A 21407-nucleotide genomic window follows, 5' to 3' on the forward strand; every position below is an offset into this window, starting at 1 on the left:
CAGGACAAAATGGAGACGCTGTTTATGTTTCTCTTGGAAGAAGAATAAAAGGCATGGAATGAACCACCCTCTTTTTAAAAAAAAAAATAAATACCTCGTTTGTGACTGTTTATTCTCATGGTCCTACTTTCAGATCTCCAAGAACTTTTACAACAGGAATAGTTTGCCCGAGCCCCCTGCAATTACTTTAGGAATCTATTTAAATATTACCTAGACGGTCGTAATTTGTCTGGGCCATATAGCAATGGTGCTGTAAGGTTTGTCGGCTTTTGTTCAGTTTTATGACTTGCTAGTATATCTGGATTGTTGCTGTCTTGGACGAGTGGTTTTAGTTGACTGAGGGACTGCCCAGGCAGAGGAAGCCAAGGGCTGCTTATTTGCAAAGTTAGAGGACTTGGGCTTCTCTTTATTTATTTATTTTATTAAAATAACTCGATGGTTAATTCACGAGGAAGGACCCGCTATTTTTATTTTATTTTAAACCAAGCGAAACTACCCCCACTAGACGCTCGGAGCTCTTTTCAACTCCAGAGGAAAACCTAGATGCCCCCACATACACAAAAAGGCGATTCTGAAAAGGTGAGCACGTGGGGACGAGGATCCTGAGCCTTGTTCTCCTTGATCGATCAACTTTTCCGCCATGTTTATTCCTCCCTGCCTCGCTACCTGCCTGCTTGCGGATGCGCTTAAGCGGAGAATGTTTTGGCATTAAGGTTCTGTATCATTGCACGTTGATCAGCTCCAGAATCCAGACAAAGGCGAATCGGGTGGGGAGGGGAGAGAGAGAGGGGGAGATTGGAAGGGGTGGGAGTGGAGGCGGTGGTGATGGGAGCCTGAAAGGGCTGTGTAGCCATTTCTTTTTCCAGACTTTGAACCCGCGCATCTTGATCGTCTTCGATAGCCTATGTATACAAGGATTCTTGCCTCTCTGTCCCCGCTGCCCCTTTCTCTAAGTTGCATTTTAAAAGGGCATCATACCTAATTCGATCCGTGGCTAAATTAGAGAACTATGATGGAACGTGGAGAGTAAGATTAAACGGAGTGACTACGAAGTGGGCACAAAGGCGTTTCTAATGATTTGGCGGGTCCAGAAGAAGAGAAAGAACTTCATTTTTCTTTTAAACACACAAGAATGTGGAAAGTTTGTAGACGCAGATGGAGACTTTGGTGGGGAGGGCGGAGGGGGGCGGTGGGAAGGGTGAGGTCTTGTTGCCGTTCGGTTTTTTTTGGGGGGAGGGGGCTTTCCCCACCCCACCCGCTCGGAATCTGTTTCTTTTGGGCATTGGTGTCTCTCCATATGTATTCGAAGCGGGATCCTTTCTCCTAAGGAAAGCGGCAGTGGGGAGCCCTCTTAATTAGGAGGCTGAGAACTGGTCGGTGGTTTAGGTAGTTTCATGTTGTTGGGGCTGGATCTCAATCTCTCTCTACAGCACGAAACTGCCTTAATTACTTCAGTTTGAAATCATCAACCGGGTCTAATAAGAATCAGAATAAGCGCCGGAGTCCATCCGTAGCAATAGCGATGCAATACTAATAATACCGCCTTTTACCGAAGAAATCTGGCAAGCTACCTTTCCTCGGCAGGCGTTAAGTCCCAATGCCATTGGTTTGCCTTCTGCGCGCCGAAAAACCCCGCGCCTTTCCGGCCGCCTCAATTAATCCATTTCAGCCAAGGTGGAAGAGGGGGGAAATGTTTCAAGGCGCTATTGGAGGAGACCTTCAAGCTTAGCTAGGATCGGTTGTCTTCGGGTTTTCTCATGCAGGTTTCCTTCAAGGTCAGGTGCACTCTGCCAGTTTAGGAATGTCCAGATTTTATTGTCTAATCCGTATCATTGGATACTTTGATTATTGTCGCTGCTGTTGCTGGTGATATTATTCGCATTATTCGCAAAAATGTCTGTTGCCCTGCTTTCCTCCCTATGTACTGGGTGTGTTTCAGTTACTCCGCTGTAAAGAGAGGGAATCTGGTAGCAATTTCCAGCTCTGCTTACTGGTTCTCTCTCATTATATTTTATTGAGCTATATTGTGTTATGAGGTCTTGCCGCCGGCCCGTTTGCGCAAACACACACACACAGCCCTTGCTCTCCCTTTACTTACAGTGCTGGCCTTCAGAATCACTCTGTTTTCTCTCCGCTGTTTCTCCCCCCACCCCGAAGCTAGAACAGTCCTTCCAATGTCTGCAGGGAATGCAGACCCTAAGGGCATAAGGGGCGGAAAAAGGGAGCCCGGGGAGGCAGGAAAACTCGGGAGGGGGGACCCCAAGGATTTCTCTGTAGCTCACAAGGCCTCGGTTACGATCATTATTGGAGTGTGTCCGGGCGCCTGCATTCCAATGAGGCGGAATAAGCAACAGCGACCTCGCTTGGGCTCGAGGCTGCGCTGTGCTGTCGCCTTGCCATTTATGCGCAGCAGCCCAGCGAGAGGCGAAGGAGCTGCAGCGCCTTGTTTACACCGGATACACACATTGTTTACAGCTATTGTAAATGAACAAGACCTCTCCCTTCCATGTCCTGCGGTGGGTACGGGTGCGTGGGTATTGGGAAACGCACGGGAATATCCTTTATATTCTTTTACCCCCCCTCCCCCACCCTTCAAGTTTCCGAACATTTCAGAGAACAGTTAAAAGGGCTGGAGAAATCAGATTTGTTTAATTCTGCCTCCCACAAACACACACCGTCCCGTCAATTTTGGGGGGAGCCTTTGCCACGGTTGAATAATTTAAATGGCAAGTTCACACGATAAGTGTTTCGGGGCTTTGCTGCTTATAATATGGACATTGTGTGGTTATGTAGGTGTCTGTGTTTGCACGAATGCACGTGCCTACGGCTTGGATCTAGAGGACGTACATGGTCCCCCCACATGAATACAGAAAGAAGGGCATTGCTGTATGCAAGCAGCTACCATGGCCAGCCTTCTGTATGAAGTCTGTGCTGCTTCTGAATCATTCGACCATTGTTTGGTCACTTATCTCAAGCAAAGCTTATTTAAAAGCTAAAAACACAACAAAACAGACAAACCCAAGAACCCGGAATTCTCCATATCAGTGCGCAATACACTACCTCCTACAGAATATTACCCAAATCCTATTAGGACTACTTTTCTTTCTTTCTTTCTTTCTTTCTTTCTTTCTTTCTTTCTTTCTTTCTTTCTTTTTAAAAAGAGAAAACTCTATATGTCTCTGTGTGTACACACATATATATGTGTGCATGAATGAGAGGGAGAAGGGGGTGGAATATATGGGGGGGGAGAGAGAGAAACATTAGACAATTATATTGCTTAGATATGTTTAGGAGCATACTGATTACTTCAGACTCTGTGTAAAATAAGTAAATAAAGTGCGAGCACACAGTTATAACCCTTAAACGGCGTTTTTATTTTTCCTTTGATCTGTCTGGTAGGTAGATTCAAGGGTTAAAACCTAATAATGTGTGTGTGTGTGTGTGTGTAACCAGATATAGTTATTAAAACTCTGAAGCTGCCACCATATATGCACACTAACTTGAAATAAATACTGTTGAGATCAGTATAACATTTTTTAACCTGGGCGAAAATTTCCCGAAAGGGCGGGTCAGTGTATATGGGTTGTTTAAATGTCACGGCTACCGTCCTGCACACACTTACTCGGGAGTAAGTCCCAAATGTATGTGTTCAGGGTAATGTCCAAAGACTGGTAGCCGCCTTATTCCAACCCGAAGCCTATTTCATTGGAAGTAATTAACAGTTCAAAGAAAGCAGGAATTCGGCTAATGACGAGGCTTTCTCCATTTTCATATTATTTGTCACTAAATGGAAGTCAGCTATAGGTGCTACAATGCCGAGCTATTAAAAAAAAGATTCCTGTTTATACTGAAAATACAATATGTGCACCAAATGAAGAAAATGGCGAAGTACTTTGTATTTATCCCTTTCTATCATTTCGAAGGTGAATATAACAAATCATCTTTAAATTCTTTAATTTTAATGGTTCAGCAGCCAGCTTTTTTAAGGGAGCTCTGAAATGTTTATTCCTTTATTGTAACGCCAGCCTTACATTTCAAATTTCTACATGTCTACTCAAAAGTAAGCCCCACTGAGTTCCATGGCGCTTCTAGGTAACTGGGTAAAGAGACTGCAGCCTTAGACTGCAATTTTACCCAGAAGTAAGTCCCACTGAGCTTTAAAAGGACTTACTCTGTAGTACGTGCCGGGGATTGCAGCTGGATCATTCCCGTTGTTTCCCACTCTCAAAGGCTTAATCCGGAATGAAAAGTCACTACCGCCTCCGAAACCCCAAAAAGTCATAAAAAGATTTAGGAATCCTGCTGTTAAGATTATTTTTCTCCTTCGAGGAGGAAGGAAGTTCCGCCAGCATATTTCACAACAGCTGACTCTCGATTTTAAACAAAAATGACGTAAGACTTCCGTCTTTCCAGGAGAGAAACCGGCTAATAATAATATTTTCCTCCTCTCTCCTGTTGAGGATATCGCACTAAGGCGATCACATACTTTAGCTGTAATTACATAGGAAGACATTTGTCTACATTTATTTTTTTAAAAAAGAAATGGCTTTGTTGAGGCATGGGAAGAGATTTCCAGCAACGCCCCTGCGAAATTGTTTCTGCTGAGGATCTGTGAAATATTAATTGTTTCTTGTAATCTCGGGACCTTATGTCAAAAAAAGAGAACTGACTGCTAATTTAAGTTTTTCTCAAGACTCAGCTATTGGAGAAGTATGAAAGGGGAAAAGAACGCTGACGTGATGTAAAGCTAATGAGAACCATACTTTTTGCGCTCACAATATTCACAGACGAATTTCATTAGCACGCGGTTTCCTTGCTATTTGCCCCGTCTCTAGCCTGGCGAAGAGTTAAAAAAAATAAAAAATAAAAATAAAATACAGAGATCCTTATTCTCTTCCCCCTCCTCCCAGTAGCAGAACACAGCATTTCTTTCCAAAGAAAGAAAGAAAAAAAGAAAGAAAGAGAAATAAATAGGGGGGGGGGGGAGAGACGTTTATGAATCCTCCGGAGAAAAACAATGAATGCAAATGTCACCGACAATCCACCATTTAGTCATAACTTTAATCCACAACACTGGACTTGATCTGAGACCGTATCACCTTCTCCTTGTTTTTCCTAGACGGCGGTAACCCTCCGCCGCTTACAGAAGCCATATAAGAACGTGCCAGAGAGTAAATAACTATTTGCACCTCAAATCCGACGGCTCGGGAATGCGATCCGCCAGCGGGGATACTGCATAAAAATGCAAGGGCGAAAGAGGGTGCCCCTTTAAAGGCAGGCGACAGACAGGATTTCTGCTCCTATTTTGCTTTCATGCATGCTTAGGAATTAATCGTCATGAAGAGTGTGTGAGTGTGTGAGTGTGAGAGTGTGTGTATAGTGTGTGTGTGTGTGTGTGTGTGTGTAGTGTGTAGTGTGTGTGTGTATTCCTTCCCCACCCACAGACAGACACACAGTCTCACACACTCACAGTCTCCAACATAGCTGTGCTTTATCCGGTTCTTGACAGAATGTGTAGTTACACTTCAGAGAGAGAGAGAGACAGAAGGGATAAAATGCCCAGTGGCCGTGGATCCCGCCGCAGTCAACTTGATCGAGGGGGATGTGTCCGCTCAGTTTTTCTCCCGCATAAAAGTTCTCTTCTGCATTCCTCCTCTTGACTTGGTCTCTTCCTTTTACCAAAATAAAATAAAATATAAAATATAAAGATTATCTAGTTGTCAAACCTGCATCAAAGAACAGGGCATCAAACAACTTCTTGATAAAATGTCACAATATTATTTAAAAGAAAAACAGCAAGAAGGGCAATTGTCTCCCACACCTGCAGGTTAAGCTAGTATTTGTGGCAGAATTTAAATGTGTCTGCGGTTCCTTGCCTTATTCTGCTGCTGGAATTATTTCGGGGGCTGCGCAGGGGGTGAGGGGAGGGAGAGAGAAGAGAAAGAGATTACTGAGGAGCCAGGAGGTGGGTGTTTGGGATTCCTAGTTGTGGGTCCGATTCCACAGTGAGGGATTCCTGGCTGTGGGTCCGAGGACTCTTAGATCGGAGGTGCGGAGAAAGATGCAAATTTCGATATCGATTTGAGATCTCTCGCCCCCAGCCCCAGTTATCCTCCTGCTCTGTTCGGCGGTGGGCAGATTCCCTTTTGGAAAGGGGAATCGTGTTGGATTTGACTTTTCCCTGCCAGCCCCCGTTAGCTCTGAACTCAACGGCACAGTATTATTTACAGTGAGTTCCCAAACTAAACACAATAGTATAATTTAACCTTTCCAGGCACTCGTAAATTTTTACTGCTGTGAAACACAGCGATGCAAATGAATATGCTCGTAGTTACTGACTTAATAACAACCCCGTGGCTCCCGAAACAATAACTCCTTATGAAATATAATAAATATATATTTAAATACAGTATGCCGCCAATGTTATTTTGCTTTTTTATTGCTTCAATTATTGTATAATTTTATGTGAAGGTCTCCGATCACAAGGAGGGTAGCCTGTCTTTGTGTGTGTGTGTGCGTGAGTGACTGAGTATGTGTGTGTGTGTATGTGTATGAGAGAGAGACTTGGCTTTTTTTCTTTTTTTTTTGCAAGGAACACGGACCATTGATGGGATGATTAATTATGATATAAAATAGTCCGCTTTAGAAAGGTGGCCATACCCAAAATTCTGATCTTTTAATCTCGATCAGCCACAATTAAAACAAATATTGCCGTACAAGTCGTCTATCCCTTTGCATAAAAACATATGGCTTTGCTATAAAAATGATGACGGGAAAACACTGACCCATTAATAGCCTGCGGACTGATTTATACTTTATTGTTCTGCTGCCCGGCCATGTGACGCGAGGCAGCCAATGGGCTGACAGGCAGCCTTCAACTTATTAGGTGACTGTACTTCTTCGTGAGGACCAAGTTGTTACATGAAATCTGCAGTTTCATAATTTCGCCAGGTCTTGCCTCTCCTTTTTTTGCACTGGGGCTGGGGCCGGGGCTTGGCTTGGATGGCTATGTCTTCTTCGGGGACGCTCAGCAACTACTACGTGGACTCTTTCCTCATCCACGACAGCGAGGAGCTGGTGCAGTCCCGCTATGGCTCGGCTTCCCTAGGTCAGCCGGCCAGGCAGGCGACCCTTGGAGACCACCCCGAGTTCACCCCGTGCAGCTTTCAGTCGAAAACCTCCGTCTTCAGCACTTCCTGGAACGCCGTGCACCCGCCGAGCGCTAACAATGTGCCCACCGTGTACCACCCGTACGTGCATCACCAGGCACCAATGGCAGCGCCCGACGGCAGGTACATGCGCTCGTGGCTGGAGCCCATGCCGGGCTCCTTGTCTTTCCCGGGCTTGCCGGCCAGCAGGCATTACGGCATTAAACCTGAACCGCTCACGGCCAGGAGGGGTGACTGTACCACCTTTGACACGCACGCGCTCTCTCTGACTGACTATGCTTGTGGTTCTCCTCCAGCTGATAGGGATAAGCAAGGCAACGACGGCGCGTTCTCGGAAAACAATGGCGAGAGCGAGGCGAACGGAGACAAGCCCCAGATCGACCCAAGTAAGTGCCATCCGCCTGGGCTTGGGCGGGAGGAGGGTGGGCGGGTGGGTAGGGGGCTGGGTGTCGAGAGCCACCGTCTACCGTGAGCTATGCGGCAATGGCTGCTGGGTGGGTGACTGGGTGGGGGCTTCTGTGGTCACAGAAGAACGTCCAGCGGCACCACTGAGCTTCTCTCTATCTCTGTGTGTGTAGAATTGTGTGCGTAAAACGGGAATATGGTTGCGCCTGCATATACGCGTGTATGTACATATTTGGTGCCAGTCTTTGTAGGCTCACGGTCTATGCAGCCAGCTAGGTCTGTGTGTGTTTCTCAGCGTCAAGGTGCCAGCAAAGTCCAGCATGACCTCCCTGTCGCAACAGTGTGCAGGGGCGCGTCACCAGCGTGTTTTCCTGGGCGCACGCTTCAGCTACAAAGCCACATTGGGGGGATGGGAGGAGAGAGCCGGGCGGTGTAGGGGGGGGGGCGGCGTGAGAGGGTGGTGGTCGCGCACAACCCAAGTTACTTGGGAGAGGCGAGGAAAAACAAAACATTGGATGTGAATCTGATCCCTTTGTGACGACGAGCTGAGCTAGGAAAGCCAAGAACAACAACAACTGTTCTTGTGTGTGTGTGTGTTTTTCCTAACTTCATTTTAGCCCTCTCTTTGGCGACTATTTATTCCACTCCTTTGCTTGTTGCTAACACCTTCGCTTGCCTTTAGAACTGAGCTAGCGGATCAATAGTGCAGGCACGGCAAATAATGCCAAATGCAAATGTGTGAGTGGGTGTTTTCCCACCTAAAGCAAGCCAGGCTTAGCTTGAAGACAGGGCCGGGTGGGTGTGTTCCCTTATCTCCTTGAAAGCGCCCAGCGGTTATATAAGAGAAGGTCAGAACTGGAAAGTGAAACATTTTCCGTATGACACTTATTCTCAGGGGTTGTGCAGCGGTCCTATATATTTTTTTCCGGAGGGGGAGAGGAGAGAGAGAAATGAGGGGGCTTGGCTGAGAGGAGGGTAAAGCAGCAAAGGCAGGCTTTGAAATTACACCCTATATAAACACTATGAAGAAGTGAGGCGGTGGCCAGTGGGGTTTCCCCCCTCCCTTTCTCTTTTTCTTTTTTTACTACGCGTAATTCTACGTGACCTTTTCCATGTGTCTCAGTTTGGAGTCCATTGTGTCTGACCCCATCCTGTATGTCTGTCCAAAGGAAAGGAATGTCGTAAACCACCAATATCAGGGCATCCATGCTCTTCAAAAGGAAGGTGGTGGCTTGGGGGTGGGGGTGGGAGGAGGTGCTGTTTGTGTGCCTATGGGGTGGAGATGCAGTCATAATAGCAGTGCGGGGGGGTTGTTGGTGCGGGGTTCTGTCCTTCGCCAACTTAACCCTCTTTGGCGTCGTTTTCCTTGCAGACAACCCGGCCGCGAATTGGTTGCACGCGAGATCCACTCGGAAAAAACGGTGCCCTTACACCAAACACCAGACGCTGGAGCTGGAGAAGGAGTTTTTGTTCAACATGTATCTCACCAGGGACCGACGGTACGAAGTGGCCCGGCTCCTGAATTTAACCGAGAGACAAGTGAAAATCTGGTTTCAGAACCGGAGGATGAAAATGAAGAAAATCAACAAAGACCGAGCGAAGGATGAATGATGCTCGGCTTCCAGGTTTAATCACGTTTCAAACAGCAAAAATCTCCCCTTCCAGCGCAACGCAACACAATCCTCCCCTCTTCTGTTCCCAGCATACCCCGAGACTGTGTCCAGGCCTCATGTGTTGTTGTTATTATTATTATTAATATTATTTGGGGTTTCCCACCCCCCTGGGGTTGTTGCTGTTGTTTTGTCCTTGGCCAATTCAGCTCTTGAATGTATCTCGCCAGCGTGCAGGGAGATATGGCTGTGCCCCGGTGCTATTATGGAGGTACCCAGATTTATCATTTTCTAATCATAGGGAAGGAAAGGGGGGCATTAAACTCGGAAGGCTGATCTGTTGGCTTGTCTAAATCTACCTGTCCTTCACGAAAGAAAGAAAGAAAAGAAAGAAAGAAAGAAACTACCTTTTTAATGCACAATTCTTTACAGACTGTATAGGTTAGTCGACGTAGTTAATTTTATTTGCTCTTTGCGCGGCAGAGAGAGGTCTGCTCTAATACTTGAACACTGTGTTTTATTGTGGTAATTATATTTGTGACTCAATTTTTTGTGCTTGGGTGCTGTACCAGATGTGATTGTGTAAGCTAGGATTCAATTTGAACTCAGGTTGTTTATTATAAAGGTTGCATAGAGTATAGCTCGGTAGTGTAAGGAGTCCTTTTTTTCTGTATCATTATTAGACAGTGAACCTTGGATTGTACCGGGGGGAAACCAATTCGTTCGCTCTCTTTCTATCCCAGCTTTTAAACACAAAAGTGGGGGCATGATCTGGGATAGCCAAGGACTTGTGGACCCCCCCGTTCTTTTGAAGCAAGTCATTTTCGTATGCACACTTGATCGACCTATCTATCTATCTATATATATAGTACAGTCTTCGTCAGTTGTATATATCATAATCTATATATTAAAGAAAGAAACCCTTAATAATCAGGCTAGCTTGAATCTTGTTTTTGCACCCGTGAGCAATTTTCAGATAACGGAGCTATACCTATATGTGAAAAAGAAGGTAACTACCTATGGTTTACGTTTTGAGTTTAATCGAATTTAATTGATTCTTATTGTAATGAAGTTTAATTTTATTGATAATAAATTATACACTCTAAAAAAAACCTACCTTTTGGTTATTGTAGATTTGTATCGATTATTAACATAAAAAATAAAAAGTCCTGGACGTTATCTTTATGCAGAAGCTACACTGTATATTTTGCAATAGTTACCTCATGGCCTACTGACCAAATAGTTGTGTCCAGAATGATATTTAACTTTTTGCTAAATAAAATATATATTGATTCTTTTAAAAAAAAAATTGTGCTGTTTTTAAGATTATTAAGAAGGCAAAACCTGCCCATCTTTACCCTTGGAGAGCAAGCAAAATCCTAACACTGGTCCTTTAACACGGTTACTCAAAAGGAAGACCCACTCATGTTGATGGAACTTAACTTCCAAGCAGTTATGGTTCACATGGCAAATCCTTCTCCCAAACGAAAACGCGAGTGGAACCTGGGAGAAGAAGACAGTGGAGTAACTGGGCCGGGCATGTTTCACCCAGGCTATCCAATGATTGCATAGAACCTTGAACTGGAAACTAAGGATAGTAATTAGTGTGGGTGCCTTTAATTAGTTAAGATGCTGTCAAATAATAACAATAATAATAATAATAATAATAATAATAATAATAATAATAATAATAATAATAATAGAATTGATAAACATAAACCAAAGCAGCAGGACAAAATTCCAGTGACCTTTTGCAGGAATAATCTAGTTAGTACCCGCCACTCTTTCAACTCTCATTTTTAAAAAAATCAGCTTGGCTTCCAGAAGCAAATAATCCACAGAGTATGAAATTTCATCCATGTCTCTTCATAGAGAAAGCATTCCCAAAGTAAAACCCATTCCAGCTGCTTTCTGTGTCTTCGGTGCAGCCTCGCCCGCGAAATAAACACACCGCATTTGATGCGGCCAAAGATGGAGGCTTATCGGGCAACAATGGACGCTAGAAAGGTTTTTTGGTCGTTGTTTATAAAGTTCAGGTTAGAAAATCGGGCTGGTTTGCAAAGGGGTGTTGGTGATGGAGATTAACCAACACTTTAACGAATACATGCAGGCGATGGGGTGGGGGTGGGCAGTCGAAACGGATGAACAATAAAAGGAATTCTGACGCGTTGGGAGTTTAGTCGTGCCTCGGGCAGGCTCGGCTCTCCGCTCAGAAATTATTATCCTCCCCCATAAAAAAATACCAGTTAGAGCAGAGTTGTGCACAAGACCAAACAGGGAGTCCTCTGTAGCTCATTGCAGAAGAGTTTATTTTAAAGGCACAAACAAGCCCGCACACTTCCAGCTAACAAGTCTTAGCTGAAGAAGCTGTTAAGAAAATTCAGAGCCATAGTGTGCCATAAAAGAAAATGACGGCTGTAACCGTTTATGGGGTGTAAAATGCTGCAGGGTTGAAGGCAAGAAGTTTCAGTATCTCATGCTTTGAAAACGTTCGAAGGTTCAGAGAGGCGGGGGAAATCACTTGGAGTTTTGTCGGCCTTTTTAAATTTTAGTTTTTAAAAATAAAGAAATCTCTGGTAAATTGCATTAAGTTAACACAAAGCGAAACAGTTCTCGTCTGCAAAAACAAGGGCGGGGGGGGGGTTCTAATTAATGCCTGTCCCAGTGCTTTGGGATGTTGCGACGCCCTCTGTTGTTGCAGACAGTGGGGACTTCAAAGAATCCTCATTGGAAGTGCGTAATAAATGGCAGGTCTGCAAACTGTCTGGAATTCGGCCCTTAATGAGTTTACAACTGTCCAGCCACAATTAAGATTTTCTACAAAAGCCCTTTCATTTGTTTTGTCTGGCTGTTTTAGATAAAGCGGCTCTGCGGAAATAGCTCGTTTTTATTAGCCCTTTCCCCTCTGAAATGTAGGCTGTAAGGTGAACGTTTATCTTTAATGAATATACCGCTGGAACCTTTTCTATAATTGCTACTGCATGGCAAAGTAGATTACTGAAGCGTTTGCAGGGGGAGATATCAGCTATGTTTACACGTTCGTCAGATTCCTGCACCTATTTTATTGCTTGCGGTTACCAGGACGGAACAGCAGATGGCAGTGTTGTTCCACGAAAACAAGGGCGATTTCCGCCATGAAGCCAATGGAAAAAATTCTAAAATGTCGACTTCCTAGGAGCAGCATATGCGGTTTTGAAACTCCTGATTTGATATTAAGAAAAGGCGATATTATATATGTCCCCACTACTAAAAGGAATACCTTAATGCTTCAGTATTTCGTGTTTCCATATTTAATACTCTTAAAAGTCAATAACTGCAATGGTAAAGTTCTCCGTCGGTAACTATTAGTATTAGTATTAGTATTATCATGCCAGTTCTGTACAGATTGATATTTTCCCCTCACAGCTTGAAGCATGCTTCAAGAATACTGCTAATTTGACCGCAGTAAGAGCAAATAATATGTCGTGCGCCTGAGTGCACGTATCAAGCACATGTACAGTGAGAATATATGTAAACAGTTTAAGCTTATACAGATGCATTTGGGTGAAACATCCCGTGTATATTGTAATCGACTAATGAAAATGCATAACGGATATATAATGTAAGGGATATATAATGCACAAAGTCAAAGCAGATATTCTCACACAATATAATCGTTTGCATTAACCCGTTCATGGCTTAGGCAATTTACCTGGGAATCTGCCCCAATGAATGCAGCAAGGCTTCTTACCTCAGAGTAGACCTGTATAGGACTGCACTACGCTATATTGAGGCCGCATAAGCAATTTTTATAGCCGGGAATCTCAAAGGGCTTGGAATGCGGATGCTGGCGATTGAATCGCGGCAGAGTTGTTAAAGAAACATGCTCAGTGTGTATTTTAAAACAACAACAACAACACACAGTTAGACGTGGGTTTTTAATTTTTTTATTTTTTTAAATGCTCCGATCAATTTTTAAAAAAGGTATTTATTAGGAGTAAACAGTTTTCACAATGCAGTGGGAGAGCTTTTGAATTGCTGAACGTGGATGGCTCCATCTTAATCTCTTATTCAGCCAGTGATCCCTGCCTTTGGATCCATTCTGCTCTGGGCCAGAATCCTTCGGAAACCACGTTCTTTTCGCCGGGCTCTAAGTTGGTGGCTCGGCAACAAAATTTAATTTGAAAATTATTTACCGGCCACTGAATTTCTTCACCAGATGTCTTTGAGGCAGTTAAAGGCTCCCGCTCGCTTCCTTAAGCAATTTCATCTCTGTGGGACCCGGTTTAATTACGCAGTGCAGATGATAACAGTTCTAATACACCGCAGGACTAAGATGCCTGTACGAATCTAGGCTGGAACTCTTACGGCATTTTATTTACTCTTTCATATGTGTGTGTGTGTGTGTGTGTGTGTGCATTGTATATATTGTATATATTGTATACACACCTCTCCTTCACTTCTGAATTCTACGGCTCCATCGATTAGTATATGAGCCATATACACAAACATACATACCGAAGATAGATGAATGGACTCGATGTTTGTGAATAAATAAGACAATCAAACCACAAGTGTGTGCCTACTGTACCGAAATTAAGAGCCAAGAAAGACAAATAACATTATTGGGAAAATGCTTTAAATTTGCGTCTTTTTTCCATGCCAAAAAAAAGAAAAAGAACGTTTAGCCGTCAAATGACCCACTAAATGTGATTATCAAACATATTTCATTGTAATTCCTTTATAGGAATCTAGGAGGATAAAACGAACAACCTGATTCCTGAAAAAGACTGGAAATTTATTGTGCATTTATTTAGGATGGAACTTACATATACTGTACTTAATACAAATCCCCAGTAGAAAATGTCGTTTATATGAACGAAGGACTGGTCATGGCAGCTTTTAATGTTAATTCTTATTGTCTCGTGTGTACTTTTAATGTAGCTTGTCCTCAATGACTTCAGCTACAGTAAAATGCAAACACGAATATATACATTTGTTGTAAGTAATTTGGACAATGGGTGATCAATGGAGGGAATAAAGAAGGCAGCTAAAACAGCGGAATAATACCCCAAGTCCAAATTGCACACAAAAAATTTGTTTGCTTGATTCCAAAATAAACCACCCTGCAGAATGACCAGTTGGTGTGTGTGTTTTTAAATCATCCTCTTTATTTTTAACTTTTTATTCTGTGGGTGGAGGTTGTTTTTAAACGAGGTTTGTTTAGAGAAACCTAGAAAGCAGCAGTTTCTAGGTTACAATTTTTTAAAGGGGGCGGAGAGGGCGCTTTGGATGGAATGAGTGACCTAGGGAAAACTTTAAATAATTAAGCAGTATCCATTCCACCGTATCTTTTATTTTTAATTTTTAAGTGGGATGGAGGATAGAGGCATCTTCTAAAACTGGACACCATTAAATTTCCGCATTCATGTACCGGTAATGTATCCCGGAAACGTGTCTTAGAAGTGAATAATCATTTCCCCCCTCTTTTTTGCTATTTGTACTGGAAGTCTGTACTTTGGAGTTGATTCGGAGCTCATTGCGAAGGGACATTCCGTTTAGCGAGGGTTAGTCCTGAGACTTTATTATAAAACGCCCTATTTCCTGGAGGGGAGGCCGTGGACAACGGTGTGTGTGTGTGTGTGTGTGATGGCCTTCCCAATTTAAGTAGCGCTTCCAAAAAGTGACTTTAGGCAAACGCGATTTTAAAATATATTTATATAATCCCAGCAGAACTGAGACACACGCACGTCTAAGAAAGCAGTGTGCGGTTTGATCCTCTCAGACCTCGGCCTCAGAGCTAGTTGCACTTAACGGTGTCCTTTAAAGACTCATCGATAAAATTCTGTCTTGCTCTTATCAATACCCAAGTCTAGACTGCCGGTTCTGTTTGCTGCTGCTTTCTTCTGGCATCTTGGCTGCGTTGTCACCAGAGGAGCAATTTATTGGCAGAATGCCGTCTAATTCCGCTTCTTTGATCTGGCTCGTCGTCTTTGGCAGGTCTTCTTTCGCCTTCCCTTCTAACTTCTTAGCCCTTTTTAATTTTTCTCAGGAGGCTTTTCTTTCTTTCTTAAAATTTCAAGGTGTTTTATTTTTTTTTGAGGGGGTGTTATTATTATTGTAGCCCCGCAATCTTGCACCACACGCCTCTCCCCCCCCCCCCAACACACACATTTTCTTCCTTTGGGTTTGACAGCCATCTTGGTGCGTTGACCGATCTTGGCGGGATGAAAACCAAAGACGTCTGTCGATGCAACCAGACTGTTCTCTCCCAGGAATAGCAAAGCAAACCTCGAAGGGCGGTTTCCGCGCCCAGGACCGGCTCCAGTCCATATCACTGATTGTGAAGACGAGTTCATGATAATAATGTCCTTCCTTTCCAAAACTGTACACCAACACCTCTCTCCAGCCCCTGTTGCACCCGGGCCTCCTCAGGCCCCTTAGCTGAGCCCTCCCCCCCCCCTTCCCTCCCCTGGGTTGCCAAAATGTGTCCCTGCGAAATATGGGCCAGGCATAATTTTAAACTGGTGAGAACCTCTTTGTACACACAGGATACCAAACTCTATAATCTAAAGGGAGAATTTCCGGGGCAATCTCATTGTCCTCCTTCCAGTTTATGATGTGCAATATAGCAGGGCAGTAAAAGCTGTCTTTACCAAAACTCCCCCGTCTGAGGGAAGGAAACTAGTTTTACGATCCGTTTTAAAGGAAGGGTAGGGCGCAACATCCTCAATGGCGTGTCCTCTTATTGCTTGGTGGGGGCCGAGTGTTTAGAAATTAAGGAGCTGCCTTATCCGAGATCTGGGACACACACACACACATACACACTTATGCCACCGCTCTCGACACCACCAACACCACCACACAAAACCAGAGGTAGGTATTTATTTACCCCGGGGGCGGGGGAGGTAAAAGAAGAAGCCAGGATGAAACAAAGAAACCTGAGTCCGCATCCCAAGTCTCTTCGATTTTTTTAAAAAATAAGAGGTGCTGAAAGTCCGTTTGTTTTTATTTTATTTCCCACTGTATCATTTTTTTGGGGGGGGGGTGGCTGAAATATGCATGCTAATGGATAGAAGAAATCCGCACTAGCAAAGGCAGACCGGCTGCATTATCACCGAAAAACAAAACAAAACAAAACAAAACTCTCTCCTGGATATAAACCTTCCTGGAGTAAGAGGAACAGGCAAAAGTAGACACATGCCTTCATCTTTCTTCTTCTTCTTCTTCTTCTTCTTCTTCTTCTTCTTCTTCTTCTTCTTCCTCTTCTCCTCCCCTTTCTTTTTAGGAAAGATACCCACCCGTCCTCCCTTAGATATACTGTGCTTTTTCTTTATTTGTGTTTTGTTGCTGAGGAAGAGAATTTGGCAAAAGAGGGAGAGAGAGATGATAGAACACGTATTTAGCAACCCTTCACTCATCTCGCCAGCAGCGATTAGCCGAATATGTCTGTCAATATCTTAATAAATCTGCGAGCAAATTGGGAAGCCTCTCATATAAATATTTCACTCTTTCCTTTCCTGAGGAAAAATAAATGTGAGCAGGATACAGAAGGATTTGCCAAATGAGTTCATTCAGACACACACACACACACTTGAGATAGACAGACGCAGATAACACATCCTGCATAATGGTTGTGGTTGTTTTTACTATGGGGGTATTTTTATGGGCACCTTGCCTTTGTATTTTTTTTTTTTTTAATGTACTTTCCCTCCCGCAGCTCTACCCCTCCCCTTTCGGAATATGGAAGAGCTGAAAGGCGGAGAGAGATAAGAAACAAGAAAAACAAACAGGAAACATACATGGAAACTCAGAGTTGTGTTTGTGGTTTATTTCCAGCTCTGCAGGAAATATGACTGAGGAGTGGGGTATATGCAGGAGCAAAACAGAAACGCTTTTTCCTCCCCTTAAAAGACAAAAAAAGACGAGGAGAAAGGGGGTAGAGAGGATAAAGATGCAAAGAGGAAAATGTGTATTTCAAAACATTGGGTTGACGTTTCTTATTCTGGCTTCCCTATGCCTCGGGGCTGATCTCGGCGCTCCCTCGGCTTTATCCGGAGTCGCTCCGGGAACCCGGGCCCCGTTGGAGCTGCCCGAGCGGCCAAGTCTCCCCCTCGCCTTCGAATCGGCCAGGCGTCGGCTCGATCCTCTTCCCCTTCCATCATAGGACCTTGTGAGCCACCCTGATCTATACCACCTGTGATGCAGGAGGAGATTGGAGGATGGGGTCATATGACTGGTCACGTGGTGGAGGCAGCTCAGTCCAAAAGAAAATGGGGTTTGGTGTAAATCTGGGGGTGTAATGTTATCATATATCACGCTACCTCGTAAAACCGACACGGAAGCCTACCGGACCACAAATCACCGGTCAAAATTATGAGTTCTTCGTATTATGTGAACGCTCTTTTTAGCAAATATACGACGGGGGCTGCTTCTCTCTTCCAAAATGCGGAGCCCACGTCTTGCTCCTTTGCTACCAACTCGCAGAGAAGCGGCTATGGACCAGGCGCTAGCGCGTTCACCTCCTCCATGCCTGCCTTGTACAACGTGAACAGCACCATATATCAAAGCCCGTTCTCTTCCGGATACAGCCTGGGCTCCGATGCCTACAACCTGCATTGCTCCTCTTTTGATCAGAACATTCCCGTCCTTTGCAATGACTTAACCAAACCCAGCTGTGACAAAGCGGACGACAGCAACCTGCACAGCCAGGCGGAGAGTAATTTCCGGATATACCCCTGGATGAGATCTTCAGGTATGGGGGAGGAAGGAAGGAAGGAAGGAGGGGGGGGGGGACAAAACCGAGATGCGGGCGGGGAAGGCCGGGCGGAGGGGGGGGGGCGTTGGATTGAAAGCGCTGCCAAGCAGGCGAATGGCAACTTCCACGCGGGTGCGGGGGCAACTTCCACGCGAGGAGCGCGCGCGCGCCTGCCCTGCCTGCCTGCCTGCTTTTAATTAGAGCAAGCGGCGCCATTGCGCAGAAAGCCCGTGGCATTGTATGTAAATGAGTCTCATAAAACTTTTTATTGCCCAATTAATGGGTTCTAGCCTCGTAAATTTATTTAACTCTCTCTCTCTTTCTCTTTCCCCCCCGATATGGAATGGGAGCGTTGGGTTGAATTTTTGGTCGAGGCCCTAGGGAAATATGGGAAGGGTGATGGCGAAGGTGGCCGGAGACTGGCAGGGGGAGAGCCTCGCTTCTCCTCGCCCGCACTGGCGAAGGGGGGGGGGTAATGCTGAGTGAGAGAAGAGCCGGGGGTGCGGACTGGGATGGGGTGGGGGACGTATCAGAGAGAGAGAGAGAGAGAGAGAGAGAGAGAGAGAATATGAGGGGGGAAATGGAGCTTTCTATTCTTGGAGTGAGCGAAAACGTTTGATTCCCTATTATTTATCTGACCCACCCTCCGCAAGAAATATAGACGGTCAGTGGTAGGCATGTCAATAAAGAAAGGGGTTATTGGAGCGAAGCAAACCCGAACCTGCAGTTAATTTTGCGGGAGGACAGGAAGACCTGCTCTTTTAACTGGGAGCGAAAGCGAGCCCTGAGTTCCAGACACCGCTTTGACTTCCGCCAGAGTCTGGAATGTGGCGGGCAAAACCGGAGAGAGTTTGCTTTCAGTCAATCGCCCTCTTTCCCCCCGCCTGGGTTTATTTATTTAAACTACAGGGTTAAAACCCGAATTCCTCCACCCACCCAGTCTCTCCCGGCTTGTCGCCTTTGCCCGGGGCACTTGAGGGAAAGCTAAGCCTTCAGTTTTGAGTATACTGTGCAGGAAGTCAGTGGGATTTGCTTCCGAGTAGACGTGTCTCAGAATTGGACGGTCAGCTTCTACCCACTTGGCCTGGAAGTTGCGCCTTGCTGGACTCAATGGAGCTTACTTCTGAGTAGGCATGAGCAGGCTTGAAATGCTGCTGTCCCTTTCCGATATATATATATATACACACATACATACATATATAGGGGTGGGGGTGGGACTCGTGTGTGTGTGTGAGAGAGAGAGAGAGAGAATAGGAAACAGGAGGGTTTTGTTTTTTATTTGTTTGCCAGTGTTGTAAAACTATTTCCTGGTCCTCTAACTTCGGTGGTTTTTTTCCCGGCCTCCCCAAATCCTTTCTTCAGGTCCTGATAGGAAGAGAGGGCGTCAGACCTATACCCGTTACCAAACTCTGGAGCTGGAGAAAGAATTCCATTTCAACCGCTATCTGACCCGGCGGCGGCGGATAGAGATCGCCCACGCCCTGTGCCTGACCGAGCGGCAGATCAAGATTTGGTTTCAAAACCGGCGCATGAAATGGAAGAAGGAACATAAAGAAGAAGCTGGAGGCGGCGGCGGCGGCGGCAGCGGCGCCCCGGCGGCCAACGACAGCACATCAGCTACTGCCTCTGTGGAGAAAGTAGAGGAGGAGGAGGAAGAAGAGGAAGAGGAAGCGGAATGAACGGACAACTCCCCCCCCCCTCTCCCGGGCTCTCGCTCGCCGGAGCCCGGCGCTCGTCTTCTGTATGCACGTGACATTGTAAACGCTCTCTTCAAATAATAATTAAAATCTATTTAAAAAGGAGACCCTTGCAATCGCCAATTCCAATTATAAGGGATGGGGGGAGAGGTGAGTTCACCTCGACTGGCCCTTCCGCATTCCCAGAGCATCCGAGACTCAGCTCTGTGTAAACTAAGAGTAAAATTATCACTTGAACACCCGGACCAGTTTGGCTGTGAATGTCCAAACCTGTTGTATTATTATTTTTTGTTACATAATAGACCGATAGATTTTTCTCCCCGCCCTGGTATCTCTGAGGGGAGGGGGGTGCCGTAACTTGCACATAATAAGAAAAAGAAAAAGGGGAAAAAACGCTGGGGGAGCCCCATATAGTTTAACTTCCAAATAAACTACCTGACTGTACTGGTCCCAATCAATCGCTAAGGGACGAGTGCATTAGGCTCACACTCAAACTACCTAATTTACGCTGAGGATCGATGTACTTCCAGTTACTGAATTTTGTTGTTGTTGTTTCTTTGTTTAAAATAACCTGAAGAAGGATTTGGGGTGGGTGGGGAATTCCGAATTCCATGCGGGAGAAAACAATGACTAAACCACTACACTGAGCTGCAGTGATTTGTACTACCTATTTTCCAAACTACCTATTATCTAGCTCCGCCTACCTATCTTCAAAATTATGCTGCATTTTATTAATGCAAAAAGGAAAGATGACAATACTTAAAGCGGACTTCCTCGTAGGACCTGAAGCGTAGCGCATAAGGTATAAAAGGGAAAACAATTTAAATGGGAGGCCTTCCCAAGTCCGCCACAGGATTTGATGCCTGGTATTGTTGAGTATAATTTAAAGTTTTTAAATAATAATAATAATATATTTATTCTAAGGCTGTTATTAAGTGGAAACAATATGCTGCAATGTAAGCTTTCGTCACACAAGTCTTCGCTAGGCCGAATCTGATGGAGGTTAAACCATCGCAATGGTTTTGTACAAAGCGGTTTCATCGCGTCCTTTTTGTGCGGCTCTGTTCATGGCCGGTTTAGTGTTCCCTTTTGAGTTTTCTACCATTCTGTGCTTGCTGCAACTGAAAAAAACACAAAGCAACAAATTAAAAAAAAAGATGTGAATTTAAGCACCGGCCACATATACCTATTCTCAGCCACCTTATTCCCTTCTCCCTATTGCCAGAATGTGTTAAGTCTGAAGCAACGTTAATTTTCACAACAATGAAAGAATATTGTATATTGGATCGAGGGAGGCTTGAGCCATTTCTGATTTCCTTGGACCTCATTGATAAATATACCATGCCATCTGCTGAGAAACCTGTACTTGGTTAGGCAAACTTTGTAGCATGAAGCAACGTCGACAACTCTGTATAAATAAATTCTGCCTTGAAAGTTTTGGCTAAACTTTATTCATAAAATGTACGTTACAATGTGTTTTTCCACTGTGAACATTGAGGTATCTCGTGTTAAAATTGAAGGGGGCGGGAAGTGCGTGTGTGTGTGCGTCTGCGTGAATACTCTTCGGAGGTGCTGTCGTGTATCGCCCACGTTCGATGTGTTTTATGTTACACAGAAATAAAAAATGCTTGTTGACAAAATATCCTCTCTTTTTTATTATTAAAAGTTACATATCTATATAAACATTTATATACACATCTAGGCCCGCATGCGGGCCCGCATCCAAATGCGAAAGTCCCGAGTATATACAAAACAACCCAAAGCAACTAACGATAACTCTGTCAACCTG

The 21407-nt window shown here is 44.7% G+C and overlaps 2 protein-coding genes across 2 annotated transcripts; both read left to right on the forward strand.

The window, feature by feature from the left end:
• Positions 1 to 6867: 6867 nt before the first annotated feature.
• HOXA9 (homeobox A9) lies at positions 6868 to 10493 on the forward strand. Its single transcript, XM_083405181.1, has 2 exons — positions 6868 to 7555; positions 8947 to 10493. Exons 1-2 carry the CDS (start codon positions 7003 to 7005, stop codon positions 9183 to 9185), a joined length of 792 nt encoding a protein of 263 aa, XP_083261307.1. The 5' UTR covers positions 6868 to 7002; the 3' UTR covers positions 9186 to 10493.
• A 6817-nt stretch (positions 10494 to 17310) lies between these two features.
• On the forward strand, positions 17311 to 21258 carry HOXA7 (homeobox A7). Its single transcript, XM_083405207.1, has 2 exons — positions 17311 to 17918; positions 19284 to 21258. The coding sequence occupies exons 1-2, from the start codon at positions 17540 to 17542 to the stop codon at positions 19598 to 19600; spliced, it is 696 nt and encodes a 231-aa protein (XP_083261333.1). The 5' UTR covers positions 17311 to 17539; the 3' UTR covers positions 19601 to 21258.
• Positions 21259 to 21407: the final 149 nt, after the last annotated feature.

The sequence above is a fragment of the Podarcis tiliguerta genome (assembly GCF_965153285.1).
Source record: "Podarcis tiliguerta genome assembly, chromosome: 12".
Taxonomy (NCBI): Eukaryota; Metazoa; Chordata; class Lepidosauria; order Squamata; family Lacertidae; genus Podarcis; species Podarcis tiliguerta.